The sequence below is a fragment of the Vidua macroura genome, unplaced genomic scaffold (assembly GCF_024509145.1).
Source record: "Vidua macroura isolate BioBank_ID:100142 unplaced genomic scaffold, ASM2450914v1 whyUn_scaffold_107, whole genome shotgun sequence".
Taxonomy (NCBI): domain Eukaryota; kingdom Metazoa; phylum Chordata; class Aves; order Passeriformes; family Viduidae; genus Vidua; species Vidua macroura.
The window spans coordinates 162,751-182,352 of NW_026530542.1; the positions used below are offsets into that span (position 1 = coordinate 162,751).

The following is a 19,602-nucleotide window of genomic DNA, read 5'->3' on the forward strand; positions in this document are numbered from 1 at the left end:
GCGTGAATTGTAACATCTGTATTGCCTCACCCTTCACATGGGACTGAAAATGGAATAAAAGTTTTTTAAACACCCCTCAGCTGCCCCATGTCTGGGTCAGAAAAGGGCTTAGTCCCACAGGGTGTCCCCTGGTTTTCCCACGGTGCCATGGGGGGCTGCTCCCTTCTGGGGGTGTCACAGCTCCCAGACACCCCCTGAGAGGGGCTTGCAGGGGGCAGGGGATGGACCCTGGATGGCTGGGCTGGGCTGGGCTGAGCCAAACTGGGCTGTGCTGAGCTGAGCTGAACTGGGATGTGCTGGGCTGAGCTGGGCTGTGCTGGGCTGAGCTGGGATGTGCTGGGATGAGCTGGGCTGAACTGGGATGTGCTGGGCTGTGCTGGGATGTGCTGGGATGTGCTGGGCTGTGCTGGGATGTGCTGGGATGTGCTGGGATGTGCTGGGATGTGCTGGGATGAGCTGGGCTGGGCTGAGCTGAGCTGGGCTGTGCTGGGCTGAGTTGGGCTGAGCTGGGCTGAACTGGGATGTGCTGGGCTGAGCTGGGCTGTGCTGGGATGTGCTGGGCTGTGCTGGGATGTGCTGGGCTGAGCTGGGCTGAGCTGGGATGTGCTGGAGGCTGGGAGGCAGCCGAGGCTCCCCAGCGGGATCGGGGCCGCCGGAGCCCCCCCGGTTCCCACGCCCCCTCTGTGTCTGCACAGGGGCAGTGACAGCCCCGAGAGCCCCCTCGGCCGCCTGGGAGAGGCTCCGGGCCCCAGGCAGGGCGCGGGGCCAGGCTGGGCTCGCTCCCCCCGCCCGGGCCGGATGACAGATGCCTGCAGTGGAGGAGAACGTGCTGCAGCTCCCACTTCCAGCCTGGATGCCTCCGACCCGGAGCTGCACTATGAGGAGGAGGAGGAGGAGGAGGAGGCGTCAGGATCCTCGGAGCCCTCGGACACCAGCAGCATCTTCTCTGATGACTCTGTCTACCCCTGCTACGAGGTGTCCCCCGAGGCTGGCGGTGCTGGGTTCCTCAGTCTCTACCAGTGCTGTGCCAGGAACGATGCCAAGCTGGTGTGGGAGAGGCTGGAGCGTGGGGTGACCCGGAGCGAGGCCACAGAGCTGGACATCAACGGGAGGGTGAGCGGCTGGGGCGGGTGGGGTGTGCACCCTGCAGAGCAGAACGGGGCTTTTCCAGGAGCAGGCAAATCCTGAGGGCTGGGGGTTGCTAAAGCAGGTGGGGCAGGATGGGTCTCCTGGGATTGATCCAAACCTTGGAGCAGAACCTTGTCTGCTCTCCCATCCTGCACCTGCCTGGTTTGGCTGGGGGGGGACAATTTGGAAGGGCCATGGTGCTCCCAGCGTGGTGGGAACGTGGTGCTGAGCGTCGTTCCCTCTCCAGAACGGGCTGATGGTCGCCTGCTCCAAGGGCTTTGTGGACATCGTGCCGCTGCTGCAGAAGTGTCCCTACATCAACATCAACCAGCAGGACAACGATGGCAACACGGCCCTCATGATGGCTGCCCAGGCAGGTCAGCACTGCGCCCGGCCTCGGCACAGGCAGCGCCCTCAAGAAGGGATGTGACCCCCTGTGCTTCCCCCAAAAACCCCAAAACGAGCTGTGGTGAAAGGCGTGCTCCCAAGGGATGTGGCTCACCTCAGCTCTGCTTTGAAAATGATGGGAAAATGGAGATTCCTGCAGTGGTGCTGCCTCGAGTGGCAGAGCTGCGCTGGAGCTGCCCCTTGTGCCCCGGGAGTCACGGGGCTTTACCTGCCCCAAGGCTCCGAGCTCGGTGTTGCACCCAAACCTCCAGTCTGGCTCCCTCCCCCCGATTTACCAGGAGGGGAAGGAGAATGGTCCCAAAGCGGGATCACCCTTAATTCCCATTTTATCCTTGCTAGAATTCATGATTTTCTGGAGTTTTTTTTCCATTTTTGGACTCTCTCCTGTGTTCTCCACTAAAGCAGCTGGTTCCTCATCGCTGCTCCCTCCATGCCCAACCCAAAATAAACCCAACCCAAAACAGACCCGAACCCTTTCAATCCTGACCCCTTCGATCTTCCACACCTGCATCCTCACGGGACGTTGTCCTGCCGGCCCCAGCCATGCTCCCTGTTCACGGTGGGAACTCTAACGCAGCTTCTCTCTGGCTCTTAAGGACACATCACCATTGTCAACTACCTCCTCAACTACTACCCCGCCCTCGAGGTGGACCAGCGGGACCCGCGGGGGCTGACGGCGCTGATGAAGGCGGCGGTGCAGGGGCGGCAGGACTGCGTCACCGCCCTGCTCCTGGCAGGTCAGCGGCCCCTGGAGGCTCCCGGGGTTCCTGGGGAGGCTCCCGGGGTTCCTGGGGAGGTCCCGGGATTCCTGGGGAGGCTCCCGAGGTTCCTGGGGAGGCTCCCGGGGTTCCTGGTTCCTGCTGCTCGGGCTGGCACTGCTGCTCAGCCTGCGACAACGTGGTGATGATGCCCTGGAGTGACAGAGGCTGGACAAGGGCAAAGGACAAGGAACAGACAAAGGTCAAGGACAAAGAATAAAGTGGGTATTTGTTAAAGGCCTTCAATTTACAGTTTCTGTTATAAATAGAAACAATCTGGGCAGTCAAAAGCCTCCCAGAGGCTACACCCAAGATGGATGATGGTCAGGAGTTTTTCAGACAGATGTAAGTTTGGTCCATTTATATATCAGGGGTTAATCCTCCAATTGCCTTCAGGTAATGAAGTCATATTGCCCCAGTTTGCACCCCCTCAATTCACTTTTTTTTATATTTTTGGGGCCTGAGGCTGCTGGGTGTCCTTGACTTTAAGGCCTAGAGGAATTGCTTTGTCTGACCAAAACACAGAGACAGTAGCTAACACTTTATATGGAGTTTAGAGTTATGCACTAACGCAGCAGAGGATTTGAAAAACATAAAATCTAAATTCCTGAGGCGCCACGGTGCTCTCTGCTGTCCCCAGGAGCTGACCTGCAGGCAGTGGATGCCGTGAAGGGGAAGACAGCCAGGGAATGGGCGACTTTCACCGGCCGCTTCGAGACCACCGTGCGCATCCGGAGCCTCCTGCGGCGCCCGCGCGCCGAGCAGTTTGCAGCCCAGTACCAGCCCGAGTGGCCGGCCCTGGCCGGGCTGGTGGCCAAAGCCCTGAGCCCCAAATCCAGGAGCAAGAGGCTCTCGGAGAAGATCCGATCCTTTTTCACCTTCAACATCCCCCGCGACGCCGAGGAGGAGGGCGTGATGGACCACATGGTGAGGATGACCACGTCCCTCGCCAGCCCTTTCGTGGCCACCGCTTGCCAAACCGTCTGCCCCGACAGCCCGCCCGAGGTGGGCAAGCGCAGGCTGTCGGTGCCGGAGATCCTCGGGCAGCACGTGCCGCGCCCCGAGGAGGAATCGGAGCCGAACTCGCGGCCCAGCACGGGGGGATCCTCCTGCAACGGCCGGGCCGTGGCCGAGCCCCCCGAGCTGCGGCCGCCGGCGCCGCGGCCCCGCCGCCTGCTGAGCTTCCTGCCGCTGTGGCTGCGGCGCGGGAACAGCGTCTTCCCGGGGGAGCCCGTCCCCAAAATCAAAGTGAGCAAAGCCTCCGGCTCGTCCGCCGGCGAGAGGAAGCCCCGTGTGAAGGACAAGCACCTGCTGCAGCCGCCGCAGTGGAGGTACAAGGTGCTGAAGGAGGAGAGGAAAGCGGCCGAGGAGGCCAAGACGGGGGAGAAGAAGAAGAAAAAGAAAAAGAAAGGCTAAGGCGGGAGGGGTCGGGGTGGGGACAAGGTTCTTGCTGTCCCCTTGGATCTGCTGACTTCTCTGGCACAGGGGTGGTTTTGTTCCCGGTGGATGGGAATGAAATATCCCCGAGGGTTCACGGGCCCCTGCCTGGCCTCTCGTCCTCTCCACCCCAAGGGTGGCCACCAAGCATGGGACATGTCGTGCTGGGCACCGATGTCCTGAGACCCTGGACGCAGCTCCAGGAATGCCAGGGAGCAGGACTGTGGCACAAGTCCTTCCTATTTTTCCTGTTTTGTTTTGTTTTTTTTTTCCCTTTTATTTTTTTCTCTTTTTTTGCCTCTTTGATTTTCCCAAGCTCTCGATTCCAGGGCGTGTGTTGGAATGTGTCTGAGCAAATTAAAATGGAAGTGGTTGCCATGTTAACAGGATTTATTCCATGACTAAAGCTCAGGGTCGCTGTGGGGCTGGCAGGAGTGCTCCCCTTTTGCTGCCAGTGTCCCCTGGCCACCCTGTCACCTCCTCAGGGACATCCCCCACTCCTGTGTGTTCCTGTGTGGTGGATTGGACACACCAAGGCTTAGCACAGCTCCATGCTGTGGAAGGAGCACCAGCTGCAGGCACAGGCTGGAAACGAAGCTTGGGATGCTCGTGGGCTCCATCCCAGCTGCCTCCAGAGCTCCAACATTGCTGAGCAGCAGCAGCAGGGTGCTGGTGCTCCCATATTTTGACATTCCCTTAAACCCAGCTCCATCCCAGAGCGCAGGAACGTGAGGCTGGGCTGCTCCTGCAGCGTGGGCAGAGTTTGACTCCAGGAGGGCAGCAGGCAGTGTCACAGTGCTCAGAGCAAAAGTCACCCAGGTCATAATTAATTCGTGGCCAGGTGTGGAGCCCCCTCCCTGCACCACCCCCCTTTTTGGGGGGACAGGAGTCCACACTCCCCCTTTGAGGCTGCAGCTCTGCCCTTTGTGGGGCACCGGGAGGTTCGGGCTGCGCCGCAGGCAGGGAAGGATTCCCGTGGGGAAGGAGCCGCAGCCTCCCCGTCTGTTCCCCTCCATCCCTTGGCTCGCTCGGGCTCCCCGGCACGTGGCTGCCCTCCTTCGCCAGCTCCCTGCCGCTCGCAGCTGAGCCGGGGGCGGGCGGCACATGGAGCAGCCGTGGCATCAGCCGTGCCAGCCTGGCTCCTGCCACGCAGGGGGAAGGGAGAGACGGGCTCCCGCCGGCCCCTCAGCCCCTTGCCATCGTGGGGATGGCTCAGTGAGACCCCAAGGGACGGCTGGGTGCACCTGGGGAGGGTCCGGCTGTGGTCCAGAGAAGCCCCTTCCCTTCCCTTCCCTTCCCTTCCCTTCCCTTCCCTTCCCTTCCCTTCCCTTCCCTTCCCTTCCCTTCCCTTCCCTTCCCTTCCCTTCCCTTCCCTTCCCTTCCCTTCCCTTCCCTTCCCTTCCCTTCCCTTCCCTTCCCTTCCCTTCCCTTCCCTTCCCTTCCCTTCCCTTCCCTTCCCTTCCCTTCCCTTCCCTTCCCTTCCCTTCCCTTCCCTTCCCTTCCCTTCCCTTCCCCAGGATGAAATCACAGCCATGAGCGCCGGGATGATGAAGGAAAGTCTCCCTTTGGCCTCAGGGGGTGAGGGGCGGTTGGACCGGGGCTGGCACGGGCCTGCGGGTGGTGCCCAGCCCCGCCGATTCACGCTGTGTGCCCCGGACAGGGGCAGGAAGGGGGGCAGGAGCCTGCGGTGGGTTTGCTTTGCCCATCCCGTGCCTCTGCAGCCAGCCCCGCTCTGGAGGAATTCACTTTCCCGCAGCGACAGCGCCAGAGCTGCGGCCGAGCCCAGGGCTCCCACCCATCCCTGCCCCTCCAGACACCCAGGATTGGGATTTAGGAACTTTTAGGAGTTTTAAAGCAGCGTTTATCCCCTCAGCGATGACTCTGATTTAGAGAAGGAAGGTCTGGAAGGTGGCAGCCAGCAGCTGGAGAGCTGCCTGCCCGCAGCCGTACGAGCAGGATGCCCCGTGTCTGCTCCCGTGGAAGGGGCTGCGGGAACCATCCAGGAACAACCCCGGGAGGGGCCAATCCGGCCGGATCGCTGAGACCCGCCCGCCGGAGCAAAGATGCTCACGGAGATAAGGCGTCTGCAGGCATCGGCTTCCTGCGGGCAGCTCCTATCGGATGGAAACTGCCCGTTTCCCCCGCGCCGCTCCGGCAGAGCCGCGGGTCCCGCACGGGCAAAGCCACCGCCGCAGCTCCTTCATGTTTTATCCTGGTTTTGTGCTTTTGTTTGTTTAAACTTCCGAGATCCCGGCTGATAGGGCTGGCGAGACTCAAAGCTCCGCCGCCGCGGTGCCCCCGGCTCCGGGAGGCTCCGGGCGGGCTCGGGATGAAAGCGGGGCTGGTGGTGCGATGGCAGCGGGGAGGTAAATCAGGTCCTGCCACCTCTGGGGAAAGAGGCTGCGATGCTGGACAGGGTCACCGTGCCAGGCAAACAGCTGGCAGATGCTGGAGCTCTAGATACTGAGGATTTTGGACTCTGCGTGCTAACTGACTCCCAGGAGAGCACTGCATTGGAAGAGGCTTCCAAAATTGATTGATAGCACTGAGATTACGGGCGTGTAGTTGATTAGAAGTGTGTGATATCACTTTCGTGCCAAAAAAACCGGCAGGCAGAAAGGCAGGGATGGGGCTTGGGACGGCGCTGGGGGGAGAAGCGGGGGGGGGCTGACATTGGGGTGGCCCAAAGAGCAGCCCCGAAAGTGGCAAAACGGGAAGTGGCGCTTCCGCTGCCCGGGGTCCCGTGGGGAGCGGGAAGTGCCCGGCCCCGGCCGTGGGAACGGCCCTGCCGGCGGTGTTCCAGTGCCTGCCACCACGGCGTGCTCTGGGGACAGCGGGGACGTGCCAGCGCAAGGCTCGGAGCGCAGCCCCGTGGCCACCGTGCCCTGCTCCGTGCCCACCGTGCCCTGCCCCGTGCCCACCGTGCCCTGCCCCGTGGCCACCGTGCCCTGCCCACCGTGCCCTGCTCCATGCCCACCGTGCCCTGCCCCGTGCCCACCGTGCCCTGCTCCATGCCCACCGTGCCCTGCCCCATGCCCACCGTGCCCTGCCCCGTGCCCACCGTGCCCTGCTCCATGCCCACCGTGCCCTGCCCCATGCCCACCGTGCCCTGCCCCGTGGCCACTGTGCCCTGCTCTGTGCCCACCGTGCCCTGCTCTGTGGCCACCGTGCCCTGCCCCGTGCCCACCGTGCCCTGCTCCATGCCCACCGTGCCCTGCCCCATGCCCACCGTGCCCTGCTCCATGCCCACCGTGCCCTGCTCCGTGGCCACCGTGCCCTGCTCCGTGCCCACCGTGCCCCGCTCCGTGCCCACCGTGCCCTGCTCCGTGCCCACCGTGCCCCGCTCCGTGCCCACCGTGCCCTGCCCCGTGCCCACCATGCCCTGCCCCGTGCCCACCGTGCCCTGCTCCATGCCCACCGTGCCCTGCTCCGTGCTCACCGTGCCCTGCTCTGTGGCCACCGTGCCCTGCCCCGTGCCCACCGTGCCCTGCCCCGTGCCCACCGTGCCCTGCTCTGTGGCCACCGTGCCCTGCCCCGTGCCCACCGTGCCCTGCTCCGTGCCCACCGTGCCCTGCCCCGTGCCCACCGTGCCCTGCTCCATGCCCACCGTGCCCTGCCCCGTGGCCACTGTGCCCTGCCCCGTGCCCACCGTGCCCTGCTCTGTGGCCACCGTGCCCTGCCCCGTGCCCACCGTGCCCTGCCCCATGCCCACCGCGCCCTGCCCCGTGGCCACTGTGCCCTGCTCTGTGCCCACCGTGCCCTGCTCTGTGGCCACCGTGCCCTGCCCCGTGGCCACTGTGCCCTGCTCTGTGCCCACCGTGCCCTGCTCTGTGGCCACCGTGCCCTGCCCCGTGGCCACTGTGCCCTGCCCACCGTGCCCTGCCCCGTGCCCACCGTGCCCTGCCCCGTGCCCACCGTGCCCTGCCCCGTGGCCACCGTGCCCTGCCCCATGCCCACCGTGCCCTGCTCCGTGCCCACCGTGCCCTGCCCCATGCCCACCGTGCCCTGCTCCGTGCCCACCGTGCCCTGCCCCATGCCCACCATGCCCTGCCCCATGCCCACCGTGCCCTGCCCCGTGCCCACCGTGCCCTGCTCCGTGCCCACCGTGCCCTGCCCCGTGCCCACCATGCCCTGCCCCATGCCCACCGTGCCCTGCTCCATGCCCACCGTGCCCTGCTCCGTGCCCACCGTGCCCTGCTCTTTGCCCACCGTGCCCTGCCCCATGCCCACCGTGCCCTGCTCTGTGCCCACCGTGCCCTGCCCCGTTCCCACCGTGCCCTGCTCCATGCCCACCGTGCCCTGCCCCATGCCCACCGTGCCCTGCCCCGTGCCCACCGTGCCCTGCTCTGTGCCCACCGTGCCCTGCTCTGTGCCCACCGTGCCCTGCTCCATGCCCACCGTGCCCTGCCCCGTGCCCACCGTGCCCTGCTCCATGCCCACCGTGCCCTGCTCCGTGCCCACTGTGCCCTGCCCACCGTGCCCTGCTCTGTGCCCACCGTGCCCTGCTCCATGCCCACCGTGCCCTGCTCCGTGACCACCGTGCCCTGCTCCGTGCCCACCGTGCCCTGCCCACCGTGCCCTGCCCCGTGCCCACCGTGCCCTGCCCCATGCCCACCGTGCCCTGCCCCGTGGCCACTGTGCCCTGCCCACCGTGCCCTGCCCCGTGCCCACCGTGCCCTGCCCCATGCCCACCGTGCCCTGCTCCGTGCCCACCGTGCCCTGCCCCGTGCCCACCATGCCCTGCCCCATGCCCACCGTGCCCTACCCCATGGCCACCGTGCCCTGCCCCGTGCCCACCGTGCCCTGCCCCGTGCCCACAGCGAGGGCTCCACATCTCCCAGCACGCCCTTGTGAGAAGTGCCGCTCACTTCCAGGCTTTAAAAGCTTTACTAAAACCTTGTCAAAAATGCAACAGAAGACTGAGTAGAGGAAATGTTACGGTGCAGGGAGCAGCAGAGGATTTCTCCCACCGTGTGCTCCCCCACTCCACGGAGGTTTTGCCTTTTAACCCTTTAGCCCCTCCCAAAGTCCTGTCCACGACTCCAGTGGTGGAATTTACTTCCTTAAATCTCGATTGGAGGTCAGGTGCTGCCACAGTAACGAGCCGACCCTCCCAAAATATCCCAAAGCCAGGCTGTCCCCTGGTAACAACGCAAGGGGAGGTAAAACATAACTATAAATCTATAAAACTTCTCTTAACATATATATATATATATATAAAATATTTGCCTTTTAATTGTGAGAGTCAACCATCGCATCACTCATCCATCACACCCTGATGCTGCGTTACACCCCAGGGTGAAATCCTCTCCTGCCCTCCTGGTGCCTTTTTGGGCTACCTAGAAAGAGACCAGGCAAAATTAAGGGAATAAAAAGTGAGATTCATTGGTTATATTCATTGAAGGGCCTTCAGGTACATTTCGGTACAAAATGGATGATGGGTCATGGGTTTTAATTCTTTTATGAGTTTGGTCCATTTTTGGGTGTAGTCCCTGGGGGGGGCTTCATCTGAAATGTACCTGAATGCCTTAAATAACTAAATAATTAAATAACTAAACAATTAACTAACTAAAAAAATAAACAAACAAACAAATGCTTTTTATTCCCTTAATTTTGTCTGGCCTCTGTTTTTGGGTAGCCCAAGAAAGGCATCGTTCAGCACTGCACCCTGGGACCAGCATGGAATAACCAGGGAGCCCCTTGGCTCTGCCACGGTGCTCCATCCCCATGAGGGCCGGAGCAGAGGGGTGGCCAAGCAGGTCAAGGTCATTCCCACAGCACATTCTAGAACATTCCCATCCCCATCCCTGCCAAAGCAACCAGCTGTGCTCCTGCTGAAGGCCTTGGGATGCTCAGGGTGAAGTGGTGGTGGCCATGCCCGTACCACGGGGTAGGGTTTGCCATGAAAACTGGGAAATTGGGTGGGAAAGCGCTCGGGGAAGGACGAGGAGGGAGGAACAGGCCAGGGAAAGCAACCAGGATGGAGCTGGGGCCCGGTGAGCGGGAGGAAGGGAGGCTGGTCGTGGCTGTGTGCTCAGCAATAGGAAATGCTTTATTAGCTGGGAGTGGTGGAGAGAAGCCAGGCAGGAAGAGGCAGTAATAAGAAACATTTTTTTTTTGACTTCTCCCACATCCAGACCACAGAGCAGCTGCCAAGAGGCTGCGTTGGACAGCGGGGTCGCCAAGGGGACCCTGCAGCCAGGGGAAGGGTGACAATCCCTCCCCCAGCGGGACGGAGGCGGCCGTGGGAGCCCCTCGGTGGCAGGATGGGCGCTGGGAGGGGAGCAGATCCATGAAGATCCTCAGAGCTGGGGCTCAGCAGCGAAGCTGCCCCGGCTGAGGCGGATCCAGGAGCGGGATCGTGGCCGGGAGAGCCCCGCCAGGGCCGGGCAGTGCCGTGGGCTCCCGCAGGACCTGGATGCTGGAGGTGAGTGGGGAAGAGCCTCGTGCTCCTGGGGTCTGGGGCTGCACCCAGCTCGGGGCTTCCCTCCTGGCCAACCCCCGAAATCAGGATTTGGCCCCATTTTCTTTGTGTTCCATGGGACAGCAGGGTTGACATCAGGGTTAGAGAATTTGGGCCAGGGGCACAAGTCAGGGCTCACATCAGTGTGGGGGGAGCAGGATCTGTCCCCAGGTCCTTGCTAAAGAGCTGAAATAATAAGCAGCTGCAGCGGAAAGGCTGGGATCGACGTGGGAAATGGGGAATTTGGGTGTATTTTGAAAAGGAATGGGGAAAAACGGGGGAAGGTTGACAGCTCTGCCAGCGAGGGCTGCAGTGGGCTCCAGCAGCACAGAATGTGCCACCTCAGTGCTCCCCTGCTGCACAGCCACATCCCAGGTCTCTCAGAGGGCAAGGAAGACCCAAATGGTCACTAAAGAGGCTCCATCTCCAAAACCAAGAGAGGAGAGCCCCACCATGGAGCTCCTTCCCAGTGCTGGCCCTGGAGCCCTCTGGGAGGCCGGGACAGCCACGCTGCCCTGTCCCTGCCGTGCAGGAGGAGCCACAGGCCATGCCAGCCCTGCTCCACGGTGGACCTGAGCGGGTTTGGCCGCCCCCCTGAGCGGGTTTGGCTGCCCCCCTGAGCGGGTTTGGCCGCCCCCCTGAGCGGGTTTGGCCGCTCTCTTTGTGTGGTGCACGTTCATGGAGTGGAAATGCCTGCCAGTGAGAGGGGCTGGGCTGGAGGGTGAGCTCAGCCTTGCTGCATCTGTGACCCACCTGCAGGAAAAGCTCCACCTGTGCCTGCAAGCAGGCTGGAGCCCTGGGGTCCGTGGTGAAGCTGCTGGCAGCTCTGCCCTGGTGTCCATGCAGTCCTTCACCCCTGCAGCTGGCACACGCCTGGCTGGCACCGGCACTGGCAGCAGCACGAGGGGCTGGGCTGTGAAAAGGCAGCACAGGGAACTGAGCCCTGAGCCACATCCCGTGGCTAAAGCCCCTGTCAGCAGCAGGAACTGCAGGGGAAGGAGGAAGAGCTGGGGTTGAGGAGCCTGGCCAAGCTGCCCTGGTAGGAGCAGGGACCCCTGAACCACCTTGCACACCCCGAGGGCTGTGCCCGGCCACCCTTCCCTGGACTCCTCTTGTCTTCTGCTCCATTTTCCCTTTGCTTTTCCCTCCAGGGGGGTGGTGGGGAAATTCCCCTTCCCCGGGGTTTGCTCCAGACCCTCGAGCTGCAGCACAGCTGCCTCTTGCCCCCATGTCCCATCCCAGAGGTTCCCTGTGGGTTTTTTGTTTTTTTTTTTTCCTTCTCCTGATGCTACAAATCCCAGAGAATATAACAGAGCACCCAGGCAGGCAGGGTAAGATGCTCTGGATGTCAGGAGGGCACGTGAGCTGCAGCTCCTGATGAGGAAGGAAGGAAGGGACAGGGATGGCTATGCCAGGACTGCTTGGTGCCATTACTGAAGAACCTGGGATGTTTTTCCTGTGGGATGCCAGGAACAGCTCTGGATTAAGGTTTGCTCCCAGTAACAACGACAACCCATGGGATGTTTCACATGCAGCAGAGATTTGGGTGAGGCCCTGCCTGCTTTGTGTTTCATGGCAAATATCCTGCAGCTGTCTGATGGTTCAGGATTTTGGGGAAGTGGCTCCAGGGAAGGAATTCACCACCTGGGAGACTCAGCTTCCCTTTTAAATCATGCATCCTGGAGCTCTCAGGACTGCAAGAAGTGCGGTGCTGGTGGTCAGGAATCAGCAGCCCAGCTCCAGAGGGGTTGATTTTTAAAATAAAGCAGATCCTAGCCCAGCTCTGGGGGAGTTGGGATTGTAAAACAAAGCTGATCCTGGCCCCGCGAGGGTCGGATGGATCAGCCTGGCATCACTCCTACCCCGGGCACCAAGGACCTGCCTCCAGCCCCAGTGACCCCAAGTCACTGTTTCCTCCCCTCGAGCCACAACCAAGTGAGTTATTTTGGGGAGGAAAAGCCCGATTTGCAGCAGGGCTGGAGCCTGCCGGGGTCAGCCACGTCCGTGTGCGCTCCCGAGGGCCGGGCTTGCGTGACTCCGCTTCCCCATCAAGGCCAGAATCTAAACAATCTTGATTCCTGTCCCAGCAGCCCTGGGCTGGGCTCTTCAATTGCAGGAAACGGAGCCTTTGGCATGTTTATGTCGGGAACACGAAGAATGAGCCGAGGAGGGGCCGGGGCCCGCGGCCACGCAGCGAGGCGGGGGGCAGCGGGGGGATCGCCGTGTTTGCCTTGGCAGAAATGTCTCTTTCACAAGGAGAAAAAAAAAAAAAAAAAAAAAGGAAGATTAAAAATAGCCAAACTTCCCCCAAAGGCTCAGCAAGGAATTTTTGGCTGTCCCAGCACCTCTGCTTGTGTCATTGATAAGCTCCACACAAAAGCACCCCCAGGACTGAGCCCCTGCCCGTGGCCAGCGGCCTGGGGCTGCACGTGGTGTGGGGGCTTTGGGCTCCATCCCACGGTCAGGTCTTCCCAAATCTGGGATCCCCAGCAGTGCCGTGGCATCACCGGGGCTGCCAAGCCCACAGGGGCTGGGTTTTTAGGGAGCAGGAGCCCTGGGAACAGCGGGAAGTGAGCAAGGCAGGAGCTTGGGCTGCGTGGACGTGGCAAGGGCCAGGTTCCAGCACATTCCTGAGCGCTGTGGGGCCACGAGTGGTGCCCCACGCCACGGCAGGGAGGTCCCCCGAGCTTGGGAGGTCCCGGGATGTGTCCTCAGGAAGGGCTGTGCCCAGGATGTCCGGAGCCAAACTCCCTTGGAGCAGCACATCCCACCTCACTCTGTGCCTGCCCTTAGCAAGGCCCCCTCCCTTCCCAAAGCCCCCACGGCTGGGGATGGGCCCTGGGGGTGCAGGGGCTGCTCTGAGCCCTCCTCTCTCCACAGGATGACGCCGTGTGGGGTTGGTGGCCGGGCGGTGCTGGCACTGATGACCCTGTCCCTCAGCTTCGCCACCGGTGAGTGCCAGTGCAGTGGGGTGACAGCAGGTTAAAATAAACCCTCGGCTTTTCGGGAGCATCTCTGCCCAAAATAAAAGCCAGGGAGGCAGCTGGGCTCCTCAGGGACTTTGCAATGCCCCTGTGGTATGGTGACCCATCCCCCCGGAGAGGATCTCAGCTTAATTAATTGGGGTTGATCAAGCGCTTCGCTGTCAGCGGAGGGGAGGTGGGGAAGGGCTGGTACCAAATAGTGTGGGTTTTCCCAGGGGTGGTGGTGGTGGTGATGATGGTGGTGGGAAGCAGGAGGAGCTGCTCAGCATCCCAGGGGAGCAGCAGGTGACCTGGGCACAGATCCAGGCTGGGTGCTCTTGCAGGGAGCTCCAGGATAATGCGGCTGTGCCAGGGAGGAGCAGCAGAGATAACTGGGGGGATGAGTCTCCGCCGAGTCCCTGTCCTGCCCACGGGGCCACCAACCCCAAACCGGCCCCACCACCAGCCCACAGCGCTGGCACCAGGCAGCCTTTGGGGCAGGGGGACAGGGAGTGCAGGATGGCCACCAGAGCCATCCCCTCGCTGTCCCCTCGCTGTCCCCTCGCTGTCCCCTCACCACCGGATGTCTGGCTGCCCTCACGCCGAACTCACTGATTCCAGGAGGGATATTTTCTGTGCAAAAGGGCAGAGCTAAATTAGGAATTTGGGAGCGTGGCTGCCATCTGAGCCACTCTGGCACCACGGTGCTGGAAAGTGCCTTAGGGGGAGTCAGGAAAAACTCTGGGAAAGACCCTGGGTTTGGCACCCAGCTCCCAAAACACCCACTGGGAAGGCACTGGCTGAGTTTGGGGCTTTTGATCTCACCCCAGGCTCCCACAGGTCCCATGTCCCCTGGGATTTTGCGACCCTGTGTGTTGTAAACCAGTTCATCCCAGTTAATCCCAGCTGCTGGGCTGGATGCACAGTCCATCCCAAAGAGCCTCTTGGGGGTGTGGGAACAGGGCACCCCCAGGTTCAGGGCTGGGACTTGGAGCAGGTGATTTTCTGGGAGGTGTCGGGATGGGCTCCTTGTGCTGAGCACTCACAGCACCCTGCCCCTCCTTCTCTGATGGTCCCAGGCTGCCCATTCTCCAAATTTGGTTCATGTCCCTGTCCCCAAAGCCACCAAAGCTCCCGGGTGGGCACTGGGGTGACCCCATGGCACAACGTGTCCCCTCCTGGTGCCCGCAGAGGAGCTGCTGTGTGCCTGCGATGTGCCCCACTGCAGCCAGCCCAACTGCACGGGCAAGGTGTGCTTCGTCAGCAAGAGGAGGGAGGAGGGCACCATCACCCAGCACCGCGGCTGCTTCTCCCAGAACATTCTGGAGCACTGCCACGCGTCCGTCACGGAGCAGTACGGCATGAGGTGCTGCAACTTCCACATGTGCAACGCCCAGCTGGAGATCTTCCTGCAAGGTACACGGCCAAGGGGACGGGGGACGAGCTGCCCACGGGGCTGGAGAGGTGCTTGGGGTCTCAGGATCGTCCCTGTCCTCACTCAGCACCTACGGAGCCACCACGACGCCCTCAGGTGTCCCTTGTTGGGCTGTGCCTGCAGAGCTGCCATCCGTGGGGTTGATCCCAATGCAGGGACACTGTCCCCAGGTCCAAGCCCAAACCCCAGACCTCCACCCTTCCAGGTCCACCCTCGCGCTTCCATCCCTCGTTTCCCCCACCCAGGAGAAGATGCCCCGGTAGAGACACCTTCCCTACCCAGCCTCCTCCTGATGATCTTCGTGCCACTGCTCTCCCTCCTCATCCTCGCGGCGCTCACGGCACTCTTCTGCTGGAAGGTGGCCCAGCACCGCCACAAGCACAGTGACTTTGGTGACACAGACCTCATGCTGAAGGCATCCATGATGGGAGACAGCACCTTAGAGGTGGGTGGGCTCCGTGAGGGACCCCAGGTGTCCCCGAGGTGTGTGTGTGTGTGGGGATGGCCACCACGCTGACCCCGTGGCCACCCTGTTTGCACAGGACCTGCTGAACGATGACTGCACCACGGGCAGTGGTTCAGGGCTGCCTTTCCTTGTCCAGAGGACGGTGGCTCGGCAGATCACCCTCATGGAGTGCGTGGGTAAGGAGGCTGCCCCAGCCACCCCCAGCTGGTGCTGGAGTGATGGCACCACAGCCTCAAGCCCAGGAGGGGTTTGGACCCAGCCGTGTCAGCCAAAACCCAGCAGCAACCCCAAGTTCTTCCCCTGTCCTGCTGACTGGGGAGGGAGGGAGGGAGCAGCTGGGTGGGTGAGGGGATATTGGCCAAGGAACTGCTGCTCCATCGCTCTCCCACACGGGATCCAGGTGCTCACCTGGCTCCTGGGGGCACTGTGTGACACACTGGCACGGCTGTGGCAGGTAAAGGGCGCTACGGCGAGGTGTGGCGAGGCGTGTGGCACGGGGAGAGCGTGGCCGTGAAGATCTTCTCGTCCCGGGACGAGCAGTCGTGGTTCCGTGAGACAGAGATCTACAACACCGTCCTCCTCCGGCACGACAACATCCTGGGTGAGCCAGGAGGGCTGGGGAAGAGGGGGCAGCTGCGGGGTGGGCCCGTGATCCAGGTGTTTCTCAGGATCCCTGATCCCAGGTGTTTCCCAGGTCCTTGATCCCAGGTGTTTCTCCCTGTCCCTGACCCCAGGTGTTTCCCAGGGTCCCAGGTGTTTCTCCCTGATCCCAGGTGTTTCCCAGGGTCTCAGGTGTTTCCCAGGGTCCCTGATCCCAGGTAATTTCCAGGATCCATGATCCCAGGTGTTTCCCAGGGTCTCAGGTGTATCCCAGGTGTTTCCCAGAGTCTGTGATCCCAGGTGTTTCCCAGGTCCTTGATCCCAGGTGTTTCCCAGGGTCCCTGATCCCAGGTAATTTCCAAGATCCATGATCCCAGGTGTTTCCCAGGGTCTCAGGTGGATCCCAGGTGTTTCTCAGGGTCTCTGACCCCAGGTGTTTCCCAGGTCCTTGATCCCAGGTGTTTCCCAGGTTCCCTGATCTCAGGAGTTTCTCCCTGTCCCTGATCTCAGTTGTTTCCCAGGGTCCCAGGTGTTTCTCCCTGATCCCAGGTGTTTCCCAGGTTCCCTGACCCCAGGAGTTTCTCCCTGTCCAGGTTTCATCGCCTCTGACATGACGTCCAGGAACTCCAGCACGCAGCTCTGGCTCATCACCCACTACCACGAGAACGGCTCCCTCTACGACTACCTGCAGAGGACAGTCCTGGATGTGGACACCTGCCTGGGCTTGGCCTCCTCCATCATCTGTGGCCTCGTCCACCTCCACGTGGAGATTTTTGGCACGCAAGGCAAACCTGCCATCGCCCACCGTGACCTGAAAAGCAGGAACATCCTGGTGAAAAGCAACCGGCAGTGCTGCATCGCAGACCTGGGTGAGATGGAGGGCTGGGATGTGGTGCCCCAGGGATGTGGCACTTAGGGGTGTCAAACCCCGGGGCAGTGGTGCCCAGGGCTGCAGCAGCACCCAAGGGTACCCAGGGGTGTGGTGGCCCAGCGATGAGGTACCCCAGGGATGTGGTACCTCAGTGATGAGGTATTCAGGGATGTGGTACCCCAGTGATGAGGTACCCTGGGGATGTGGTACCTCAGTGATGAGGTATTCAGGGATGTGGTACCCCAGGGATGAGGTACCCCGGGGATGAGGTACCCCAGGGATGAGGTACCCTGGGGATGTGGTACCCCGGGGATGAGGTACCCCGGGGATGTGGTACCCCAGGGATGTGGTACCCCGGGGATGAGGTACCCCAGGGATGAGGTACCCTGGGGATGAGATATCCCAGGGATGTGGTGCCCTGGGGATGAGGTACCCCAGTGATGAGGTACCCCGGGGATGAGATATCCCAGTGATGAGGTACCCCAGGGATGTGGTACCCCAGGGATGAGGTACCCCGGGGCTGTGGAGCCCCAGGGACATGGTGCTGCGGGGCTGTGGAACCCCACAGAGGTGATGCTCCAGGAATGTGGTACCCCAGGGATGTAACATTCCAGGGATGTGATGGTGCCACAAGGATGTGGTGTCCTGGAGTTTCGGGACCTCATGGATGTTGAGCCTCATGGATGCAGCACCAGCACAGCACTGATCAGGACCGGAATCCCATTATTTTACAGGTGAATTGATGCCCTTAAAAGTCATCCCAAATGACTCTATGACCTGTCCCCCCCAGGGCTGGCCGTCATGCACTCCCAGGGCAGCGACTACCTGGACATTGGCAACAACCCCCGGGTGGGCACCAAGCGCTACATGGCCCCGGAGGTGCTGAGCGAGCAGATCCGCACCGACTGCTTCGAGTCCTACAAGAAGACAGACATCTGGGCGTACGGGCTGGTGCTCTGGGAGATCACCCGGCGCACGGTGGTGAACGGTGAGCAGCTCCCGGCCGCCGGCTCCGCTCGCTCCCGGCTCCCCGCGAGGCTCCGCGCCCGTTCCCTCCTTCCCTCCTTTTCTTGTTCCTTTTTTTTTTTCCTCCTTTCCTTCGCCCAGAAGATTAGCTGTAAATTATAAACACTGTAATCTAGTGTCAGCACCCGGCTCCCTGATTAAAGGGCCCATTAGACTCAATCAGTGCTTTGTTTGTTCAGCGCTGATTAGAAAACAAGCAGCTTCAAGCGCTGCCTGGAAAGCGGCCACGGCCGGGACCTCCGGCCGCCGGGCTTGGCTCGGGAACTCGGGACTGGGGCAAGGGGAAGGGTCCCCCGGCGCTGGGGATGAACCTAATTGGGGCTGCGTGGCCAGGGCTGCTCATCGCGGCAAAGTCCATTTAAGCATTAATTAAATGGTGGGCGCTGGCGGATGGGGCGGGAGGGTCCCCCCAGGCGAAGTCTGGCCGGGATAATCTCATTTATCTCCCCAGCGCTCCCTCAGATTACACATTTACTCCGAATTACCCCAGCCTTGCGTAGGAACGACTTTCAGCCGGCTGGTTTAACCCTTCCAGGATCCCTCACTCTCCAGGACAGCTTCAGGGGATCGGGGATGGGGAACTCCAGGGGACTCTGAGGTTTTGGGGTCACCCCTTGGGGTGCAGGGAGCTGGTGGGGGCTCGAGGCTTCCCGGAGACGTTAGATCCCACGGGGGACAGGGACATTTGCGAGCATTAAACCGAGATTAGCTGGGCCAGCTGGCAGGCTGACCACCAGGTGCTGAGTGGAGGTGGCCACAGTGCCAAGGGTGCTGGAGCTGACGATATCCGTGGTGGGGCTGGCGCTGGACTGGCGCCAGGGTTGCACTTGGTGCTGGAGGCACCGGTGGTGCCAGAGCCAGCTGCCACCGCCCCCGGTGCCCAGGAGAGACACGTCCCACCGGCAATGCTGCAGGGAGCGGCTCGGCTGTGCCGGGAGCCTCCAGCGGCCCATGACGGGCAGGATGGGGGGGAACCCCTCGCTCTCCCCCGCCCTCACGCCTCCCCTCTCCCGCAGGCGTCGTGGAGGAGTACCGGCCGCCCTTCTTCGACGCCGTGCCCAGCGACCCCAGCTTCGAGGACATGAAGAAGGTGGTGTGTGTGGACCAGCAGACCCCCGTGATCCCCAACCGCCTCTTCTCCGACTCGGTGAGTCCCGGGGGGACCGCTCCCATCCCACCCCTTTGCTACCCGTTCAACCCTTCCGTTTATCCCTCTTTTTGTGCCTCCCCAGGTTCTGTCGGCGCTGGCGAAGGTCATGAAGGAGTGCTGGTACCAGAACCCCTCGGCCCGTCTCACCGCCCTGCGCATTAAAAAGACCTTGAAGAAGCTGAGCAACTCCGTCGAGAAGCCAAAACTGGAGCAGTGAGTGCCGGGAACCGGACACCGGAGCCACTGACGGCTGCACCGGGGACGGGATGGCTCCGGTCACGGAGGGGATTTGCTCACAGCTCCTGCCTCTCCCACTCCTCCTTCGAGCCGGTTGAATTTGCAAGCACGAAAAAAATAGGGGAGAAAAAAAACCAAAACAAACCAAACCAAAAAAACCACCCACCAAAGGAGGAATCTTCCACCCGGCCATAAAAATATCCCCTGGATCCGTCATCCGACACCGGCGCGTCTCGCCGTGCCGCCGGGGATGGCAGCTGGTCGCCCACCCCGAGTCCACCCCGGAGAGGGGCACGGGTGGCAGAACCAGCCCCTGCTGCACCCCCAGCCCTCGGGGCACCCACCCAGGGCCGGCTCTAGCCGGGCGCGGAGCTGCCCGGGCCTGCCCGCCCGGCGCTGGCAGCGCGGCAGGAATTCCCCGGCGGAGCCGCGGCGCCCGGCGCGCCTCCCGCTAGAGGAGGGATGGGTTTTTCTGGGAAAGGATGGTCCAAGGGCAGCACCCCCTGGTTTTTCTGGGAAAGGATGGTCCAAGGGCAGCATCCCTCTGGTTTTTCTAGAAAAGGATGGTCCAAGGGCAGCACCCCCTTGTTTTTTCTAGAAAAGGATGGTCCAAGGGCAGCACCTCCTGGTTTTTCTAGGAAAGGATGGTCCAGGGGCAGC

At 62.0% G+C, this 19,602-nt stretch overlaps 2 protein-coding genes across 2 annotated transcripts; both read left to right on the forward strand.

The window, feature by feature from the left end:
• The first annotated feature begins 497 nt into the window (after nt 1-497).
• On the forward strand, nt 498-4,098 carry ANKRD33 (ankyrin repeat domain 33). The gene is made up of 4 exons (XM_054004668.1): nt 498-1,113; nt 1,376-1,505; nt 2,133-2,273; nt 2,935-4,098. The coding sequence occupies exons 1-4, from the start codon at nt 799-801 to the stop codon at nt 3,708-3,710; spliced, it is 1,362 nt and encodes a 453-aa protein (XP_053860643.1). The 5' UTR covers nt 498-798; the 3' UTR covers nt 3,711-4,098.
• Nucleotides 4,099-9,880: 5,782 nt separating this feature from the next.
• ACVRL1 (activin A receptor like type 1) lies at nt 9,881-19,085 on the forward strand. The gene is made up of 10 exons (XM_054004670.1): nt 9,881-10,158; nt 13,075-13,145; nt 14,349-14,573; nt 14,838-15,037; nt 15,135-15,234; nt 15,513-15,659; nt 16,252-16,527; nt 17,320-17,517; nt 18,572-18,702; nt 18,788-19,085. The coding sequence occupies exons 2-10, from the start codon at nt 13,076-13,078 to the stop codon at nt 18,920-18,922; spliced, it is 1,482 nt and encodes a 493-aa protein (XP_053860645.1). The 5' UTR covers nt 9,881-10,158; nt 13,075; the 3' UTR covers nt 18,923-19,085.
• The last annotated feature ends 517 nt before the right edge of the window (nt 19,086-19,602 follow it).